The 19069-nt window shown below is 41.1% G+C and overlaps 1 protein-coding gene across 1 annotated transcript; it reads right to left on the reverse strand.

Moving 5' to 3' along the window:
• Positions 1 to 8403: 8403 nt before the first annotated feature.
• Positions 8404 to 14713, reverse strand: socs1a (suppressor of cytokine signaling 1a). Its single transcript, XM_084329473.1, has 2 exons — positions 14552 to 14713; positions 8404 to 10072 (listed from the first exon to the last, which is right to left on the reverse strand). Exon 2 carries the CDS (start codon positions 10013 to 10015, stop codon positions 9365 to 9367), a length of 651 nt encoding a protein of 216 aa, XP_084185599.1. The 5' UTR covers positions 10016 to 10072; positions 14552 to 14713; the 3' UTR covers positions 8404 to 9364.
• Positions 14714 to 19069: the final 4356 nt, after the last annotated feature.

A 19069-nucleotide genomic window follows, 5' to 3' on the forward strand; every position in this document is an offset into this window, starting at 1 on the left:
TTAATGGATTAAAACAAACAGAAATAATTAAAGAACTGCAATAAATTATTCTACTTTACCTTGTGGATATGTTTCATTTGTTACAGGTGCTGCTTGCTTTTTTCCGCCATGTGATCTGTTTCCCCATTCACTTCAGAAGGCTACTAACACGAACCTCGGTAGGGTTTCAAATTACATAAGGGGGGGGGGGGGCGGGGGGCTGTGCCGTGAGCTGCTCCTGTTGTAAAAGTAGATGTCCAGGTCATGAAGGAAAGTAGGAAGCTTTTATGGAGAAATGGGACACCCCGTCTTTCTCTCCATGTTTCCTACTACTTTTCTCTGTCTGTCTCTATATTATATTAAGTTTGTCCACACCCTCTTTGTGTGTGTGTGTCTGTCTCTCTCTCTAGCTCTCTCTCTCAAAGCTTAATAGTGAAGACTGGAATGTAAACCACACACAGGTTGCGCGGCAGCCTACAGAAAAAGACGGAACGAGGAGGAGGTGTCGCTCTCAAGCGTGACAAAACACCACACACTCGCACATGCACACATGCAGACAGACGGCTCTGACTAGAAAATACCTACTGGCACCCGGAACTCTCACTCTCTCTGAACCCCTACGTTAAACCTACTGGAACACCGTGATCACAGACACCCTTACAGTAAGCTACATTGTTAGATACTGTACTGAAACACATTGGTACTATTATTACACTTATGAGGACATCCCATTGATACTGTACTGAAACACATTGGTACTATTATTACACTTATGAGGACATCCCATTGATACTGTACTGAAACACATTGGTACTATTATTACACTTATGAGGACATCCCATTGACTTATAGTAATTTCCTTGCCCCACAGGTCCACTCAAGTTCAAGCTTTACTGTCAATATTACCATAATGTATAGGATATGTAGAGGGTCAATATTACCATAATGTATAGGATATGTAGAGGGTCAATATTACCATAATGTATAGGATATGTAGAGGTTCAATATTACCATAATGTATAGGATATGTAGAGGTTCAATATTACCATAATGTATAGGATATGTAGAGGGTCAATATTACCATAATGTATAGGATATGTAGAGGTTCAATATTACCATAATGTATAGGATATGTAGAGGCTCAATATTACCATAATGTATAGGTTATGTAGAGGGTCGAAATGTGTTTATCAGACCTCCAGTGACATGAAATATTTAATTTTGATTTGTTTTGAAAAGCAGCCAGAAGGTACAATATAATGTTTCCAAAGGATGATACATTTTAGCAGCATATTCCATAAAATGGAACCGTTAAAAGTGCTTAGTGCAGAGTGTGATTTAGCAGCATTAGAGGTGTTCTATTTTTATTACAAAGTGCTTAGTGAATAACAGTCCAGACCTTTTTTGGAGCAGAGGGGAGAGTGGTTTGGTTATTTATTTCCAAAGTGATTGGTGCATTACAGTGACTTTCTGGAGGCAGGGGGGAGAGAGTTCAGCATCCTGACAGCCTGATGGATGAAACTTTTGGAGCTGATTCTCACATGTGTATGTATGTTGGTATTACTATACTTATGGTATTGATTTGTATGGGCGGCACAGTGGTTAGCACTGCTGCCTCACAGCAAGAAGGTCCTGGGTTCAAACCCCAGCAGGGGGCCTTTCTGTGTGGAGCTTGCATGTTCTCCCTGTGTTCGCGTGGGTTTCTTCCAGGTACTCTGGTTTCCTCCCACACCAGGCAGTGACTACAGATAAAAACTAATTCTGCCACATTTACATTGATGTGTAAACTGAATAATAATTAATGTGCACTGCCCCTGGGTAAATTAAAATGATTCAAATGACTCCTCTCTTACCTGGTATCCAACCACCTATTGGCTTATGATCAGTCAAAGACTACGACCATGTCTTAAATTTCTGTCATCCTTCTTCCTCCTGTCACATTTAAAGGGGAACACTCGAATAAAAAAAATGACTTATTTCCATGGCCTATGACAGTTCAATCAATATTTGTGAACATGAGTTACTCTCGCCCAAAGCCAGAAACTAGAGGAGTGAGACTCAAACTTGATTTGTGACAAACTATTGTAGTTGTATCAGTTCTGAAACACAACATGTACCTATGAACATTCCCCTGAGTGCTCTCAATGTCATCTATCAAATATTTTACAATTCATTGGCTGTAGAGCATCTTCAGCCTTTATACTTGATGACATCACCGTTTTAGCACTCTAGATTTTGGATTTGGGAGATAGTTGTACATTTTCACTAATATTTCTGTACTGTCTTAGTCCAGGGGAATAACGTGTATGAATTCTGAAATTGCAATCACATAACCTTCACATATTCCACATAACACACAATCACATATTCCACATAACACTCACAAAGACACGCACACACAATTACATCCCCATAACCTTCACATATTCCACATAACACACAATCACGACACCTTCACATATTCCACATAACACAAAAACACACACAATTACATCCACATAACCTTCACATAATCCACATAACACACACACACATAGCCTTCTCTGTATGCACACCATATTCACACACACACGTTATCTCTCTCACATGCACACGCTCCCTCTCTCACACATACACTTACATCTATGTAGCCTTCTGTCCACATAGCCTTCTCATAGTCTGCATATGATATCATAGCTATAACTCATAGTCTGTACGTCAAGGTACCACTTAGTTTCGTCTACTCTCCTGTATAAATACTGTGTCAGCTTGTCATCTTTAGAGATCTAGGCTATAGGGCCATTACTGTACCCTGGTTCTCTCTGTGTTGCAACATGTAATTCTGTCAATGAACTATCCTTAATCAAATACTCTGTTGTCCGCCTCCATCAATAAGCTGGTCAAATTATTCCACATCTGATGGATATATTATTTCAGTGTGTATGATAATGTCATGTTGATAATATGGGAATGTCATGGTGATTATTACAGTGTGTATGATAATGTCATGTTTATTGTTGCAGTGTGTATGAGAATGTCATGTTGATTACAGTATGATAATGTAATGGTGATTATTACAGTGTGTATGAGAATGTCATGTTGATTACAATATGATAATGTAATGGTGATTATTACAGTGTATGATGTCATGTTTATTGTTGCAGTGTGTATGAGAATGTCATGATGACTATAGTGTGTATGATTATGCTGGTTGTGTTTGAGCTCTGTATCTTCATGTGGTGTGTGTATGTTCCGTCATCCTGTAGTGTGTATGAGTTGACTCTGTCACAGTCCCTCTCTTCGAGGAAGTGTCTGTTTATGCTAACACACGTGTGAGAGCGTCTTCCCGGTAAGGGGAAGGTACTGAAACACTTTGATGTGTTTTTCTGTCCAAACCACAGTTACAAGGTGTTGGATGTGCCCGTACAGACACTGAGAGAGAGAGAAGCAATACAACTGCCCGTCAGTCCTTGTCCATGGGAGATCTTAGGCTTTCTACTGTAGGCTTCAGGCAGGTCTACTTGAGATAAGATAAGATATTCCTTTATTGAGCCCCTTGGGGGAATTCAGGCATCATAGCGGGAGGGGGGAGGGGAGGTACAGGTAGTAGAAGACATACAGGTACATGTGACAGAATTATAGTACAGTGGATAAGTAAAAATAGAATAAAAAGGCACTGTAAACAATATACAATATAATTAACTCTGGACATATGGGCAACAAGGTGCGAGATGAGGGTATGCCCTCTCAGTTGTATTTGCCCTAAAATAAATAGTTACAATATATAATCTAAAAAAAAAACTAAATGCTAAATATATGCAATATATAATCTAAATCGAATCTAATATATAATCTAAAAAGCTAAATGCTAAATATATGATCTGATGAAGTATACAGTATACTTCACACCCAATGACATAACTTTGATAGTTCCACATTATAATAGACATGCATTGTACAGTCACAACATACAATTTAGCGGGTGGTGTAAAGAATGGTTGCAGCAACAAAGATAATTCCAGTGTGGTGTGGTTATGGCTAGTTTAAGCAGCCACACCTGCCCTAGATCAAGCTAATTAGACAACAGTTTCTGTCGTTACAGCCAAACCATGCCCATAGCTGCCAGTAACAGCAAGGGAATTACATGTTATTTTTTAGATTTAGGTCAAGGGTACTAGGAGAAGGGCCTAAAAGCATTGGAAATAACCTCACAAGAAGGACTAATAGTCATTTACCTGACGCTTTTATCCAAAAGCATTACAAGTTCTGTATGACAAGTCATCAGGAAGGGCACAACTCTATCAGCTGAGTAACAATGTTCATCAAAGTGTTAGGTGCTACAGTGTAGGTTAGTAGGACAAGTGCATGACACTAAGGTATAGTTAGGGTTAGATTTATTTGTGCATCTTTAGTCGACGGCGAAAGATTGGACAGGTTTCGGCTGTCCTAACTGTGGTTGGCAGTCCGTTCCACCATTGTGTGGCAAGGACTGAGAATAGGCGGCTTCTCCTTGACCCTCCTGGAGCTCGGATAGGAGTGGGTCTGAGACGGCCAGAAGATGCAGAGCGTAGGGGTCTTGAGGGTGTGTAGTTAGAGACCATTGACCGGAGGTAGGCGGGAGCGGTTCCCTTTGCCGCACGGTATGCCAGGTCGAGGGCCTTGAAGCGGATTTGTGAGGCAATGGGAGGTGGAACCGTGGGAATAGGGGGCAGGCCTGGGTACGAGGAAATGAATAGTGCGGAATTCGTATATAATACCCCATTTGGTGATGATCGTTGCATTTTTTACACTGTATTAACTTGCTTTCCATCTTGAAAACTCATGCTAACTCTAACTACTGAGTTAGTCTTCTATTCATTACAAACAAACTGCTGTTGCTGCTGGTGACGTAAAACGCATCACTCCTCGTTTCCCATGACCCAATGGTGATTATTTCACACACACGCACATACACACAATCATGTAGACAGAATGGCAGCATCCAGCTTTTTGTCAGACATACCTGCCTACTGTGTCACTCACTCTTGTCTGCGCGACACACCCGAGACTCTTGTCTGCGCGACACACCCGAGACACAATCAAAAACACGTCATTCTTAGTCATAAAATTACTCAGAATCTTGTGCACATTTGTGTACGTATACCTTCGTGGATATATATTGAGGAAACCACTAAAACCACAACACATCCACTAAATGTCTTAAAAGTGTACCAGATATCCTGTTACTTTCCATAAACCCAGACTTAAACTTACAGTAACCATAGACCTTAACTTAACCCCAGCCTCGACTAACCGTAAACCCTGTAACCATAACCTTACCCTAGGTCTAACCCATTCTAACACGAAAATAAGCCAATTTTCTAAGTAAGAACCCTCCACACACATCTCCCTGTGTTGAAATGTGTTCACACAAAGAAATCCGGAGATGAAGGTGCAGACCATTGGAGGGAATGTGGGAATGAATCATATCTTATGGGGTTGCCCATCCATTCTCCCTCTATGGACACAAGTACTGTACATGGGGGAAATGCATTAGTAGCAAGTAGAAATACCATTAAAATTCAAAGTGATGTACTTGGGGAAAACAGATTTCGATAAAAGGGATCACAAGTATATTGTCAACATAGGGTGGCAACCAAAAAGGCTCTCACAAGGAAGTGGACGAGTCAGATGGTACCGATGGAGGGAGAACGGATGGACGTGATCCATGAGATCTATGTGATGGGAAGACTGACGCACTGAGACTACAGAAGGAAAGGTTTGAGGAGAGGTGAGGCCAGACTTTGTGTGACTGTGTGAAATACGGGGAGAAAAGAATGACCAACACCCCTTTTTTTGTGTCATTTTCATTTATACGTTTCTTTTTCTTTTTGAATTAAAGTGTTGTTTCTGTTTGTCTGTTGAAAGAAAATTACAAAAAAATAAATGTGGTGCCATTGTGTATTTATATGACCAGGTAACTAAGAACATGGTAAATATTATTTCAACACGTGATGCCTTGGAATTGTATGTTAAAAGTGTTACAATAAAGACTTAAAAAATCTTAAAATGAATAAAAGTAAAATTCAACATCAAGCTAGAAATGTCTTAGTACTACATGACATGCATCTGTAACGGGGCAAAGGTAAAAGTACAAGAACACATACATACAAACATGCGCACGCACACACCTTTGATTTTGACTCCCTCACACTGGTCACCTCCCCCCCTGCTTCTGGTAAGTGTGTGTGGCTGAGCATAATAGGGACCATTTACTATCAGAATAACCCCGCCCACCTGGCTCTTTACCCTACTTAGATGAGTCACTGTGGTAACCAAACTTGTCAGATGGAAGCAGCAGTTGTAATTGGAGGGTCGGTGAGAGATAGGTCAAGACTGGGGTTGTTAGGTTTCTCCACCTGTCTGTAAGTCTGGTTGTAATAAGTAATTATTTTTTACAAAATGTAGTTATCTTTTTTCCCCCAGTGCTTTGTCTCTCTTTGTCAAACACATGTACACATACTGTCTGCCTTAATACAGGTAGTATTAGTACACATACTGTCTGCCTTAATACAGGTAGTATTAGTACACATACTGTGCCTTAATACAGGTAGTATTAGTACACAGTCTGCCTTAATACAGGTAGTATTAGTACACATACTGGCTGCCTTAATACAGGTAGTATTAGTACACATACTGTCTGCCTTAATACAGGTAGCATTAGTACAGTCTGCCTTAATACAGGTAGTATTCGTACACATACTGTCTGCCTTAATACAGGTAGCATTAGTACACATACTGTCTGCCTTAATACAGGTAGCATTAGTACATAATACTGTCTGCCTTAATACAGGTATTAGTACACATACTGTCTTCCTTAATACAGATAGTATTAGTATACACATAGTCTGCCTTAATACCAGTAGTATTAGTACACCGTCTGCCTTAATACAGGCAGTAGTGCTCCCTTACTTTCTCTGGAGCCCAGGATTGGAACAAGCTGCCTATCCCCATCAAGCAGAGCTCGAGCCTCCACAGCTTCAAGAGAAGCACCAGGAAGTGGCTCGTGGACAGAAAAGAGGAATAGCCCCCTATACTTTGAATGGGTTTCCAATCAGTTTTTAGTTATTGTGTGATATAAAATGTTAAGCTATAGGTTAGTCCTCTAATGTTTTAAATGTATGTGTTTTGTGTCATTGTCGTGTTTTTGTTGTGGCTTAACAGCCCTGGGACCATGACGGAAATAAGTCTTACTCTCTCATGTTATCCTTTGGATCCTTGCGTTTTTAATCAATCAATAAAATAAAATCAGTATTAGTACACATACTATCTGCCTTAATACAGGTAGCATTAGTACACATACTGTCTGCCTTAATACAGGTAGCATTAGTACACATACTATCTGCCTTAATACAGGTAGCATTAGTACACATACTGTCTGCCTTAATACAGGTAGCATTATAGTCCAGTCGTCATATGAAAAAACCTAGGACAAATTGCAACAGTAGCAAAATCAACTGATTTTGTATCCTCATTATGTCCTTAGTGAGGGGAAAAAAGTCCCAAGGAATCCCATCATGGGAAAGTTTTGAAAACGACCTATATATATTCATATCGAAAAATGCCTGTTATAACATAGTGGTGAACATTTTACTTTTAGATATCAATATAAAAACTCACAAGCTGATTACACACACAAAGACAAGAAAAAAAGTCAATCACAACTTCATTGAATTATTCTGTTTACTCATGCAAATCACACATTATCTTATTTGATATGCACCAATTAGCATACACGCCAGAACTAATCAAACCATTTCCATTAACATATTGAGGTAGAAGGCCAAGGGACCATTTGAAAAATGGTGATGGCCATATTTCCCTCCCCAAAAAATCGTCTTAACTTTGAATAATTAGGTATGTAGCCCCCTTTCCAATGAGGTAACATGACATGGTTGGTCTCATTGGAAACCAGAGGTTGTCTAGAATCAAATGGTATCTTTACTTTTGAGCTACCTCAAAATTTGAACGAGTCACAATCTCTGAAAGACAGTGTCGTCAGTGATCCTGCCAGCAATCAAGTACATTGAAAAAAAACACATTTCCCATGATGGGATTCCTTGGGACTTTTTTTCTCTCACTAAAGACATATTGAGGATACAAAATCAGTTGAGTTTGCTAATGTTGCAATTTGTCCTAGGTTTAGCCTAATTCTGGCCTATAATGACTGGACTATTAGTACACATACTGTCTGCCTTAATACAGGTAGCATTAGTACACATACTGTACTGTCTGCCTTAATACAGGTAGTATTAGTACACCACGTATCCACATACCGTCTGCTTTAATACACGTAGCATTAGTACACTATCAAAAACCACAAGTACAAGAATTGTGCTTTCAAAAAATTCCAATACACTTTATTTTCCATCAAATAGTTTTGAAACGCAATAATGATACAAAAATATATAATAATAACAATCATTAATATTATATTTCTTCCTATAGACTCTATAGGAACAATAGTGAGGTTTGTGTCTGCTTAGCAGACAGGACAATCAAACGGACTAAATGTCTCTTAATACAGTATTACTAAACACCAGGCCTGATAAATCAAATACCACCTCACATCCTCTACAACACCTGATCTGGGATCGGCTGGGATTCTGACTGGTGTCATAGAACCAACAGTCCCAAAAGTGCATTTCCTGTCCATCAGACTAGAGCAATCAATAAATGTGTTTGGATTTGAAATCAGTGGTATTTGAGCTATTAGGCCCGGCAAATATCCTGCAAGTACCATGTAAACATTCACATTAGAGTGTTCAAGTTTGCTACAAAACCAATTTAATATGCGACTAATATAACACCTGGAATGACATGCCCATTGGTACCAATGCAAACACTGGCCTTGCTTACAGCTGCAAGGCCTGGGGAGAAGACAAGGTGATTTAAGCCTTACTCTCCACTGAGTCGAACATTCACAGGCCACTATTAACCATAAACGGGCAACAAATGGCCACATAAGTGACAATAAATAAGACACAATCGATCCCACCAATTCTCCCATAATACTATCCCTGTAGTAGTCTCTTAATGCAACTGCTTTGAAATACTCAGTACTACAGTATGTCCATCTGAGCAAGGACCTTGAGCTTCTAGAGGTCATGTTTATTGAAATGTCATACATCGGCTCTGTCAGAGAGCTTTTTGGAGAGAGCCTTTGGTAGAGTCTGAGCTTGAGGATAATGTGTCAGGCGGGTAAGAGGTTCGATTCTGCAGCATTTCAGTTCAAAACGTGCCGCCTTTATAAACACAGTGTTTGGCTCCAACCTATAGCAGAGTGGCCCTCCCCACCGGGCCCCGTGACCGTTCATCTGTAAGGCCCGTCTTAGTGATGATGCCATCATGAAGACATGTTGCGATGTCATATCCTGTAGGGGAACTCCGACAGAAAGTCTTGGAGGACACGGTTGACTGGCAGCTCCAAGAACCGAGTCCTGTCGCCGCAGGCCTCCATGATGCGCTTCCTGCACAGCTCCTGCAGCGTGGGCTTCCACTTCCTGTACGGAGCGCGCAGGCTCCTCTTGGCGGAGGTGATGTAATGTTCTAGGAGAGCGAAGATGCTCGCGAAGGACCGCTCGCTGCCCGCCAGGCTGAACCGCTGACACTTGTAGACGATGCGCACACTGACGGGCCTGTTGTCGCCCCTGTAGGACAGGGTGAAGAACACGTCTTTCTGCCGGCTGTCTCGGACCAGGAAGGCGCCCGGGTGGGCGTCCCCGAGCATGCGGTGAGCCTCCTCCACCCCCAGGGGGCCCCAGTAAAAGCCGCTGCGCTCCAGCTCGGAGGCCGTGTCCACGATGATCTGAAAGTCCTTTTGGGAGCGGAATAGTGGGAAGTGGGTCGGAAGCGCGACTGGGACAGGAACCTGTCGGGGGACTGGGTCGGGCTCGGGGAGCTGCAGCAGCAGGCTCGGGTCGACACGCCTGAGTGGTGATGATGATGATGATGAGGAAAATGGTAGTGACTGTGAGTGGGTGTTTTCATGGCCTTCCACGGTGCTCTGGGCTACCATCCTACACAGGAGAGCGGGTCCAGACCCTCTCCCATCGTTACCCACCGCACTGTCATCCTGAGAACGAGAGACGGAGAGAGTGTTATTATTAATGCTGCCTACCTACAATAGTCCGTTTAATATCAAGTGCAACCTAACCCATCTAAAATGAGCTTAGACAAAGTTTACATATAGTCCCCCTGAAAGAGACAGGACAGAGAGAGAGAGAGAGAGAGTTGTTTTTGTTTTAAGTCAAGTGCATTATTTCAATAAACAGAAAACATCCTTCTTCTGTCATTGATAAGTAGAGTTGTAATGGTCACATTTACTACTGTGCAATGTCAACATTTCACATTATCATCACAGCCCACTGAAAAGTGTGTGTGTGCACTGCATACACCAAGATATCATCACTATTAGCACCATAACATATGCCTGTGTATGTGTGCATATTCTGTGTGTATTGTAATGTGTATGCGTGCGTGAATGTGTGCATGAGCAATATAGAGCCGTGTCTGTGGCTAGAATGAGTTTCCATTGAGTGGTAGTGACTGGTTGGCCTACTGTGGTTTGGCTACAATATGATAAGCAATGATATCAACATGCGTCAGCAAGGACACATGAAAATGTACACATGCACGCAGAAACACACTATGCAGTGCTAAATAGTAGGGGTGTAAAGGTACACGTATCCGTACCGAACCGTTTCAGTACTGGACCTTAGGTTCAGTACGGCTGTGTACCGAACGAATACAATGGCACTAACGACCGCCCACCAGGGGCTGTTTTTTTTCACAATCTAATATAATTATTTCTCTTTTTTTTTCTTTTAACAAGTCGATTATTAATTTCAATATAGAATATTCATTGACAGCCCTACAAGTACAATTAGTTACTGCACACTACATCACCCCTGAGTGGAACATGGAAAGCCAAACATTCCCCCACTGTACCGAAAACCCGTACCGAACCGTGACTTCAAAACAGAGGTACGTCGTAACATACCGAACCGTGGTTTTTGTGTACCGTTACACCCCTACTAAATAGTGATAGCGTACTGGCACATTCACACAATGTACTAATGCAGTGATGATGGTTTGACATGTTGATGTCAGTTGCACAGTAGTAAGTCTGACCATTGCAACTCTACTTCACTATCGGCAACACAAGGATGAGGAGTCCTTAGTTACAGCCCAAGTGACTGAAGTAACGGTAGGTCAAAAAGGTCATGTTTAATAAATAAACAATTTAAGATAATGAAATGGCACTTAAATGACCAATCAGACCAGTGTAAGAGGTCACTCTCACACCATATTCTCAATAAATGAAAAATAAATAAAGAATTCCATTATTTTAATGCCATTTCAGATTGAGGAGCCAAAACAAACGTGTTTCACTCGTTTATGGTGTACTGTATGAAAGACGTAACAAATCGGAATCTGACACCTATAACATTAGCTGGTATACCCAACCTCTACTATGGTCAACAGCATAGTATGAGGTTGGGAAACAAATGCTTGTTGGTTTTGTTATTACATTGCCTTTGTAGCGCGAAGTTGCAATGTTCAGGCGATCGTTTGTAAAGTGCAATGTTTATAATATTTTCCTCAAATTGAGCTACGTGATCTAACACGTGATTGCATTTTCAGGTGCAATCCAATAGCATAAAACTGCAGTGCCGCAGCCCCATACATAGGAGGGGCCTGTACTGTGCGTTGGGGGCCTGTACTGTGCGGTGCACTACTGCGCATGCGAGAAACAAAGTAAAGTAATTCTAATCTAGTCTAAGGGTTAAGTTTAGGCCCTCATCCAGAAGAGGTTAAGTTTAGAGTAACAGTCACTCAGGGCTGGTAATCCAATTGATATTCAGTTTAAGAGAAAAAAAAATCTAGTCTATAGACAATTGGTTGCATTGAATGTTTTATTTGGTTACTCCTAATCCAATTGATATTCAGTTTAAGACACAAATATTTTGGACATTAGGTCCTATTTTCCGTATCGCTGCTGTCGGGACAAAACCTCATAACTCCATTTTTTGAATTTTTTTTAATTATATAAATCAACTCCGTAGATCATCCTCCATATGCGTGTGTGGGTTTTACAAAGTTTAAACAATGGGAAAGCATTAAACCGATCATCTGTCTAAACCTCCTAACTCTATTCACCCTCAAATCTGTGTTAGTTTTTTTCATCTGCTGAAAAGTTGGGTTTTTGGAGTTATGAGGTTTTGTCCCGACAGCAGCGGTATGTTACTTTATGTTTCTAGTCCTATATGTCCTATATTATATGTTACTTTGTTTCTCGAATGCGCAGTAGTGCACCGCACAGTACAGGCCCCTCCTATGTATGGGGCTGCGGCACTGCAGTTTTACCCTACTCGTGCAATCAGGTTCCAAGCCCGAATTTTTGGCTTCCTATGAATGAATGAATGAAAACTTTATTTAACAGATTGCAGAATGGGTACAATACAGTACGGCTCAATACACACAATTGTTAAGGGGATGCAGACCTGAGAAAGACGTTTGTCTTGTTTACATCAGGGTCCCCCATTTTCAATTCATATAGACATTTATGACATACACAACATACATGACATTTATGGCATAGGGACATATAGGTATTTAGTACTGATACATTTGTGACATAAACGGTATTCAAATATACAGTACTGTTACCCCTAGATCCTGACAGAGTATATACATATGATGGGGAGGGGACTGTACATTAGGAGGGGGTGGGTGGGTGGGAGGGAATATATACATGCGGTGGGGAGGAGACTGTCTATTAGGAGGTGGTGGGGGTTTTGGGCATTTACGGTGGCCAGTTTCGAATTGCAGCCTCCCGTAGGTGCTCTTTAAGAGCGGTTTTGAATGTGGGTAGGGATTCACATTCCTTTACACTTACAGCTTTGGGTAGGGCGTTCCACATTGATGTGGCATAATTGCAAAACGTGTTTAGTCCCTTGTTTGAGCCGAATCTGGGTTTAACATGATTTGTTGAGCTTCCTCTGGTGTTGTGGTATTCACTGACCTTTGGGAAGTATTTTGACATGTACATGGGTACCTTAGTCGTATAGTGTATCTTGTAGACCAGGCCCATTGCAAGTTGCTGTACTCTGTTGTCTACTCTAAGCCATCCTAGGTTGTCAAAGTGGGCAGGGGTGAGGTGGGTTCTGGGGGTAAGGTCAAGTAGTAGTCTGACCAGTTTGTTTTGTGATGTTTGTAATCTTGTTTTAAGCGCCTTTGAGGTGCTTTGGTACCATGAGGTGCACGCATAGTCGTAGTACCCTTGAATGAGTGCTCCTGCCAGAGTCTTCGGGTATTCTTGTTTACCAGAGAGGAGATCCGGTACAAGAATCGAGTTCATTGGTTGACTTTTTTTATTACATTGGATGCCATTTTGTCACAGGAAAGATTTGCCTCTAGGATGGAACCCAGGTAGGTAATTTCGTCTTTCCTTGTGACAATGTTGTCACCCACTGTAACTGAGAAGCCGTCGGTCTTGCTGAGTTTGTTATTTGAACCGAAGAGAATGGACTCTGTTTTGCCCATGTGTTTCCCTAGTTGAAGTTACCAGCTGGACAATCACGTGTCAGAGGAAAAGCTATGCAAAGTTTGCAAACGCTGGAATATAAATAATAATAAATCAAATTTATATAGCGCCTTTCATAGAACCCAAGGTCGCTTCACAATCAGGACAAAAAATAGGGCTAGGGAAATAGGGGGGGGAAAGGGGATGAGGGAATGTAAGGGATAATAAATGGACCTAATCTAAACTAATTGATGGGGGAAAGCCTTGGTGAAGAGGTGTGTTTTTAGAGGCTAGGGAAATAGGGGGGAAAACATTGCACTTTACAAACGATCAACTGAATATTGCAACTTCTTCACTACAACCCGAGTAATGTAATAAAGCCAACGAAGTAATTTCACGTCTTTATTTATTAAAGTTATTAAACTGACGTGTAGGTGTTAAGTTGTAGGTCTTAGAAACCTCTGATAGAAAACAGACTATCCATTGTCAAAGAAAGGCATATATCCTATGACTTTCCAATCAACTTAAAATAAAGAGTAAATCAATTAGAATGTGAGTTATACACCTGAAATGCTGTACCGTTATTCACATTGATGTTGTCCCATTTGCCACTGCGTTGTAATCGATGACAAACTTAAAAAGTCTGAGCGCCGGTTGTCATGTTTTAGCATAATGGCTGATATTACACATTATGGAATATCAGCCATTCTATGGTTAAAAACATGGCAACCGACGTGACGGCAGTTGCATAATGCATATTGTGCAAATGCAGTGGCGTACAGTAGCCTACAGCAACATGTAGCCCTAGAATAATGGAATACATGCAATGTATGGAATATCAGCCATTCTATGTTTCCATCACGAGAACACGCCGCTGCATTTTGCACAATATCAATATGCATATTACAACTGCCGTCAATAGCGCCAAGAAACATGGCAAATGATGTTTGCACATAAACTGCCTTGACTTTAGCTTTTCCAAAACCCTGCGCATGTTCTAGTCTAGTCTAGTACAATAATTCTTACCGTACGTTCCAACCAAAGTGACGATAGTCTCCGCGGTTTAGAAATCCCTCTTTAGTCTGCGATTCAAAAGTGCAGCTGTTACTGTTGGAATACGCCCCACTATTATTTCCAAAAAGAGTGCGGTAAGTATTGATGTGATGATACAGTGGGGTTCGACTTGGATTTGATCGTGAGCTCTTGGCTGAAGAAGCCACAGCGCAGCGCCTTTTAAACACTGCGCGACAGAGTTCTCAGTAGTAGCTACCCCTGTATTGTAGCCCCGCCCGCCCGGAGCCCCGCCCGCCCGGAGCCGAGTCTAGGAATTCGAGACTCCTCCTCGCACATGCGCACCCGCGGCTCTGTTTAGAAGCAGACCTGGGATTTCTTGGAAGCAGTGGCACTAAAACGAAAGTGAAAGTCGTTTTGGATTCTACGAGGGGTGAATTCGAAACCTAGCCGCATTTCTGGCAAGACGCTCTCTGATTGGCCGACGCCTGTTTCTACACTGGTTAAGCTTAGGCACTCTTTCGAAGTTGGTTAAGGTTAGAGTTTGTCTTAGAGCATGGCGATAGAACGCCAGGTAGTTTGCAGGCTGTTTGACGTGGAAATGGGCAAAGACACAGCTCGTCACGCGATTGGGCAAACGCGTCAGTGGCCAATCAGAGAGCGTCAGTCAGTGCCAATCAGAGAGCGTCTGCCAGAAATGCGGCTAGGTTTCGAAATCACGCTTCTACGAGCAGCCTATTTCTTTTTTATTGGCGAAGTGTTAAAGACGACCACTTAACCACATGTCATTGGGACATGTGCAGAAAGACAGGTGATCGATTCAAGTAGGCTCACATCACATGGCCTGAATATTGTTATTGATCATCACAAACATACAGTTTATCATTTGTTTATTCCTCCTATTTCCTCTAAATATTAGGCACCCTTGCCTAGTCTCCTATCATCATGTACTTATCATTTACTTATCAATTTAGTATGGGATTTGCTATGGAAAATGTATTTTGATAATATATTCCTTTATTGATCCCCTTGGGGAAATTCGGTGCCATAGCAGATTGATTGATTGATTGATTGATTGATTGATTGATTGATTGATTGAAAACTTTATTAAAGATTGCAGAATGGGTACAGTACAGTACAGCTCAATACATACAATTGTTAAGGGGATGCAGACCAGAGAAAGACTTTCGTCTTGTTTACATCAGGGTCCCCCATTTTCAATTCATCATAACATATAGACACACATGACATACAGATAGACAGTACTGCTACATTTATGACATACCAGATTTGCAAATACAGTACTGTTTGTGATACAAAAAGAGTCCAGAAAAGAGAGTATATACATTTGACGTAGAAACTGTACATTGGAGGAGGTTGGGTAGGTGGGGTGGGGGGGGAGAGACTGTACATTGGAGGTGGTTGGGTGGGGGGTTGGGTAGGGGGTGGGTGGGGGACACTGTACACTGTACATTGGAATATTGACAAAGCCATACTTGGTCATTTACTGTACATCGGAGGGGGTTGGGTTAGGACATTTGCAGGGGCCAGTTTCGAATTGCAGCCTCCCGTAGGTGTTCTTTGAGAGTGCTTTTGAAAGTGCAGGGATTCACATTCCTTTACAGCTTTGGGTAGGGCGTTCCACATTGATGTGGCATAATTGCGAAACGTGTTTAGTCCCTTGTTTGAGCCGAATCTGGGTTTAACATGATTTGTTGAGCTTCCTCTGGTGTAGTGGTTGTGGTATTCACTGACCTTTGGGAAGTATTTTGACATGTACATGGGTACCTTAGTCGTATAGTGTATCTTGTAGACCAGGCCCATTGCAAGTTGCTGTACTCTGTCGTCTACTCTAAGCCATCCTAGGTTGTCAAAGTGGGCAGGGGTGAGGTGGGTTCTAGGAGTCAGGTCAAGCAGTAGTCTGACCAGTTTGTTTTGAGATATTTGTAATTTTGTTTTTAGTGCCTTTGAGGTGCTTTGGTACCATGAGGTGCAAGCATAGTCGTAGTACCCTTGAATGAGTTCTCCTGCCAGAGTCTTCAGGGTATTCTTGTTTACCAGAGAGGAGATCCGGTACAAGAATCGAGTTCGTTGGTTGACTTTTTTTTATTACATTGGATGCCATTTTGTCACAGGAGAGATTAGCCTCTAGGATGGAACCCAGATAGGTAATTTCATCTTTCCTTGGGGGATGGGAGAGGGGAGGTACAGGAATGGGCAGGGTAATAGTAGAAATACATAGATAAAGGCAATACAATTAGATCTGAATATAAAACAATATGAGAAGGGGAAAAAAACATAAGCAATATAATTAACTCTGAATATAAGAATATGAGAAAAGTAAACATTAGTAATCAAAGATGCAGATGAGGGTTTGTATGCCCTATCAGTTATATTATACGTTATAATAAATATGGGCAATAAAGAATTTTAATCTGAATATATACTATGAGTAAGAGTTTAACAGATTAAACAAGCAACAAGCAACAATCTAAACAAGCTGTTCAGAATTATTGCATTGTGTGATGTCATAGCAGGATGCATTATGCCCCCTTAAAAATGGTGTATAAAACAATCAGACATAATTAGTCATTACAATCATTTTTATAAAGATAGGAGAGATTTTATAGAGTGGAGATTTGAGAGAAATTATTCAGATAACCTATAAGCTTAGTATTCAATTACGTCATCATTGCAGACTTCTTGGTAGGCAAACAACAGTTGATTATGTAAGGGATAATGAATGTATAGGTACGACGAGGTCATTGTCGCAAAATAATTGACCGACACAGAGTTTAGAATACAGAGGCGCCTCGCCGAGGTGTTTTAAACGTAGTGAAGGTCAATTATTTTGCAACAATGACAGAGTATAGCTATACATTATCCCGCTTATTACATGGCTAACTTACTAACAATATACCTAATTCATTTTACACCATCGACAAGACGAGATCAAATGCAGACGCAGTTGTTCTGTGGCTCCGTCCGCTGTCAGCCCAAATAAAGTTATTATTATCGCCGGCAGCCGGCAGGTTTGTGGACTGATTGCAATGATGCAGTGTGTGTCAGTGGGCTTGATTGCTACAGCTGCGAACAGCGGTCATTATTGCTCGGCAGAGGTCCGTTATTACTCGTTATTACCTCTGACGAGCGCTATTGACCAATCACAATCAAGCATGTCGGCGAATGTTAAAACGCCATGTAATAAAATCAAATAACAGGTGGTCATCATTATAACAACCACTGTGCTGTGTTGATGGCATTGCTCCATACTGGTAGGAAATGTAGTAGTAGTAGTAGTAGTAGTAGTAGTAGTATACTACTAGTAGTAGTAGTAGTAGTAGTAGTCGTTAAACCCAGATTCGGCTCAAATAAGGGACTAAACACGTTTCGCAATTATGCCACATCAATGTGGAACGCCCTACCCAAAGCTGTAAAGGAATGTGGATCACTACCCACTTTCAAAACCTCTCTCAAGAGACACCTACGGGAGACTGCAATTCAACACTGGCCCCTGTAAATATCCTAACCCAACCCCCTCCAATGTACAGTCATTTACCTAGTATGGTTTTGTCAATAGTCAAATGTACAATTTTGTTTGTTTGTACAGAGTCTCCCCCCCCTCAATGTACAGTTTTGCTTGTTTATACAGTGTGCCCCCCCCCCAACCACCTCCAATGTAAATTACCCAGTATGGTTGTCAATATCCCAGTGTACCCAACCCCCCCCCACCCAACCTCCTCCAATGTACAGTTTCTACGTCAAATGTATATACTCCCTTTTCTTGACTCCTTCTGTATCACAAACAGTACTGTATTTGCAAATCTGGTATGTCATAATGTATAGATGTAGCAGTACTGACTATCTGTATGTCATGTATGTCATATATGTCCTGATGAATTGAAAATGGGGGACCCTGATGTAAACAAGACGAAAGTCTTTCTCTGGTCTGCATCCCCTTAACAATTGTGTGTATTGAGCTGTACTGTATTGTACCCATTCTGCAATCTGTTTATTCAGTCATCATCTGTTCATCTCACACAATACACCATCATTTAACAATATTTGATTTTACAGTGACTGAAAAGCACCATTTTCTTAAAAGACCAAAAGCGAATTACACATTCTTAACTGTATATTATCAGCATTGTTCCACAAGTTAACCCCAATAATAGAAATACACCTCCTTTTAATCCCTTTCTTAGATTTTTGAACAGTAAATTTACAAATATCTCTCAAATCATATTTTCTTTCATGTTGAAAAAAAACCTTTGCACCCCGTCTGGGAGTAACTTTGCTTTAGCTCTGTACATTATTTGCATAGTTTTATAATAAACCAAATCATTAAATTTCATAATATGAGACTTTATAAACAATGGATTTGTGTGTTCATAGTAACCAGTCTTGAAAAGGTTCCGAATGGCCCGCTTTTGCAGTAAGACTATTGGATTTACTGTATTTTTAAATGTCGAAATGCATGCCATGTTATTCCAATACTAAGTACCCGACAGTTTTATCAGCGTGGCCCCCTAG

Source organism: Notolepis coatsorum (genome assembly GCF_963971535.1).
Source record: "Notolepis coatsorum genome assembly, chromosome: 14".
Taxonomy (NCBI): domain Eukaryota; kingdom Metazoa; phylum Chordata; class Actinopteri; order Aulopiformes; family Paralepididae; genus Notolepis; species Notolepis coatsorum.

Bases quoted from the DNA above. Each gene is read 5' to 3' on its own strand.
- socs1a (XM_084329473.1), bottom strand. From the start codon at position 10,015: ATGGTAGCCCAGAGCACCGTGGAAGGCCATGAAAACACCCACTCACAG.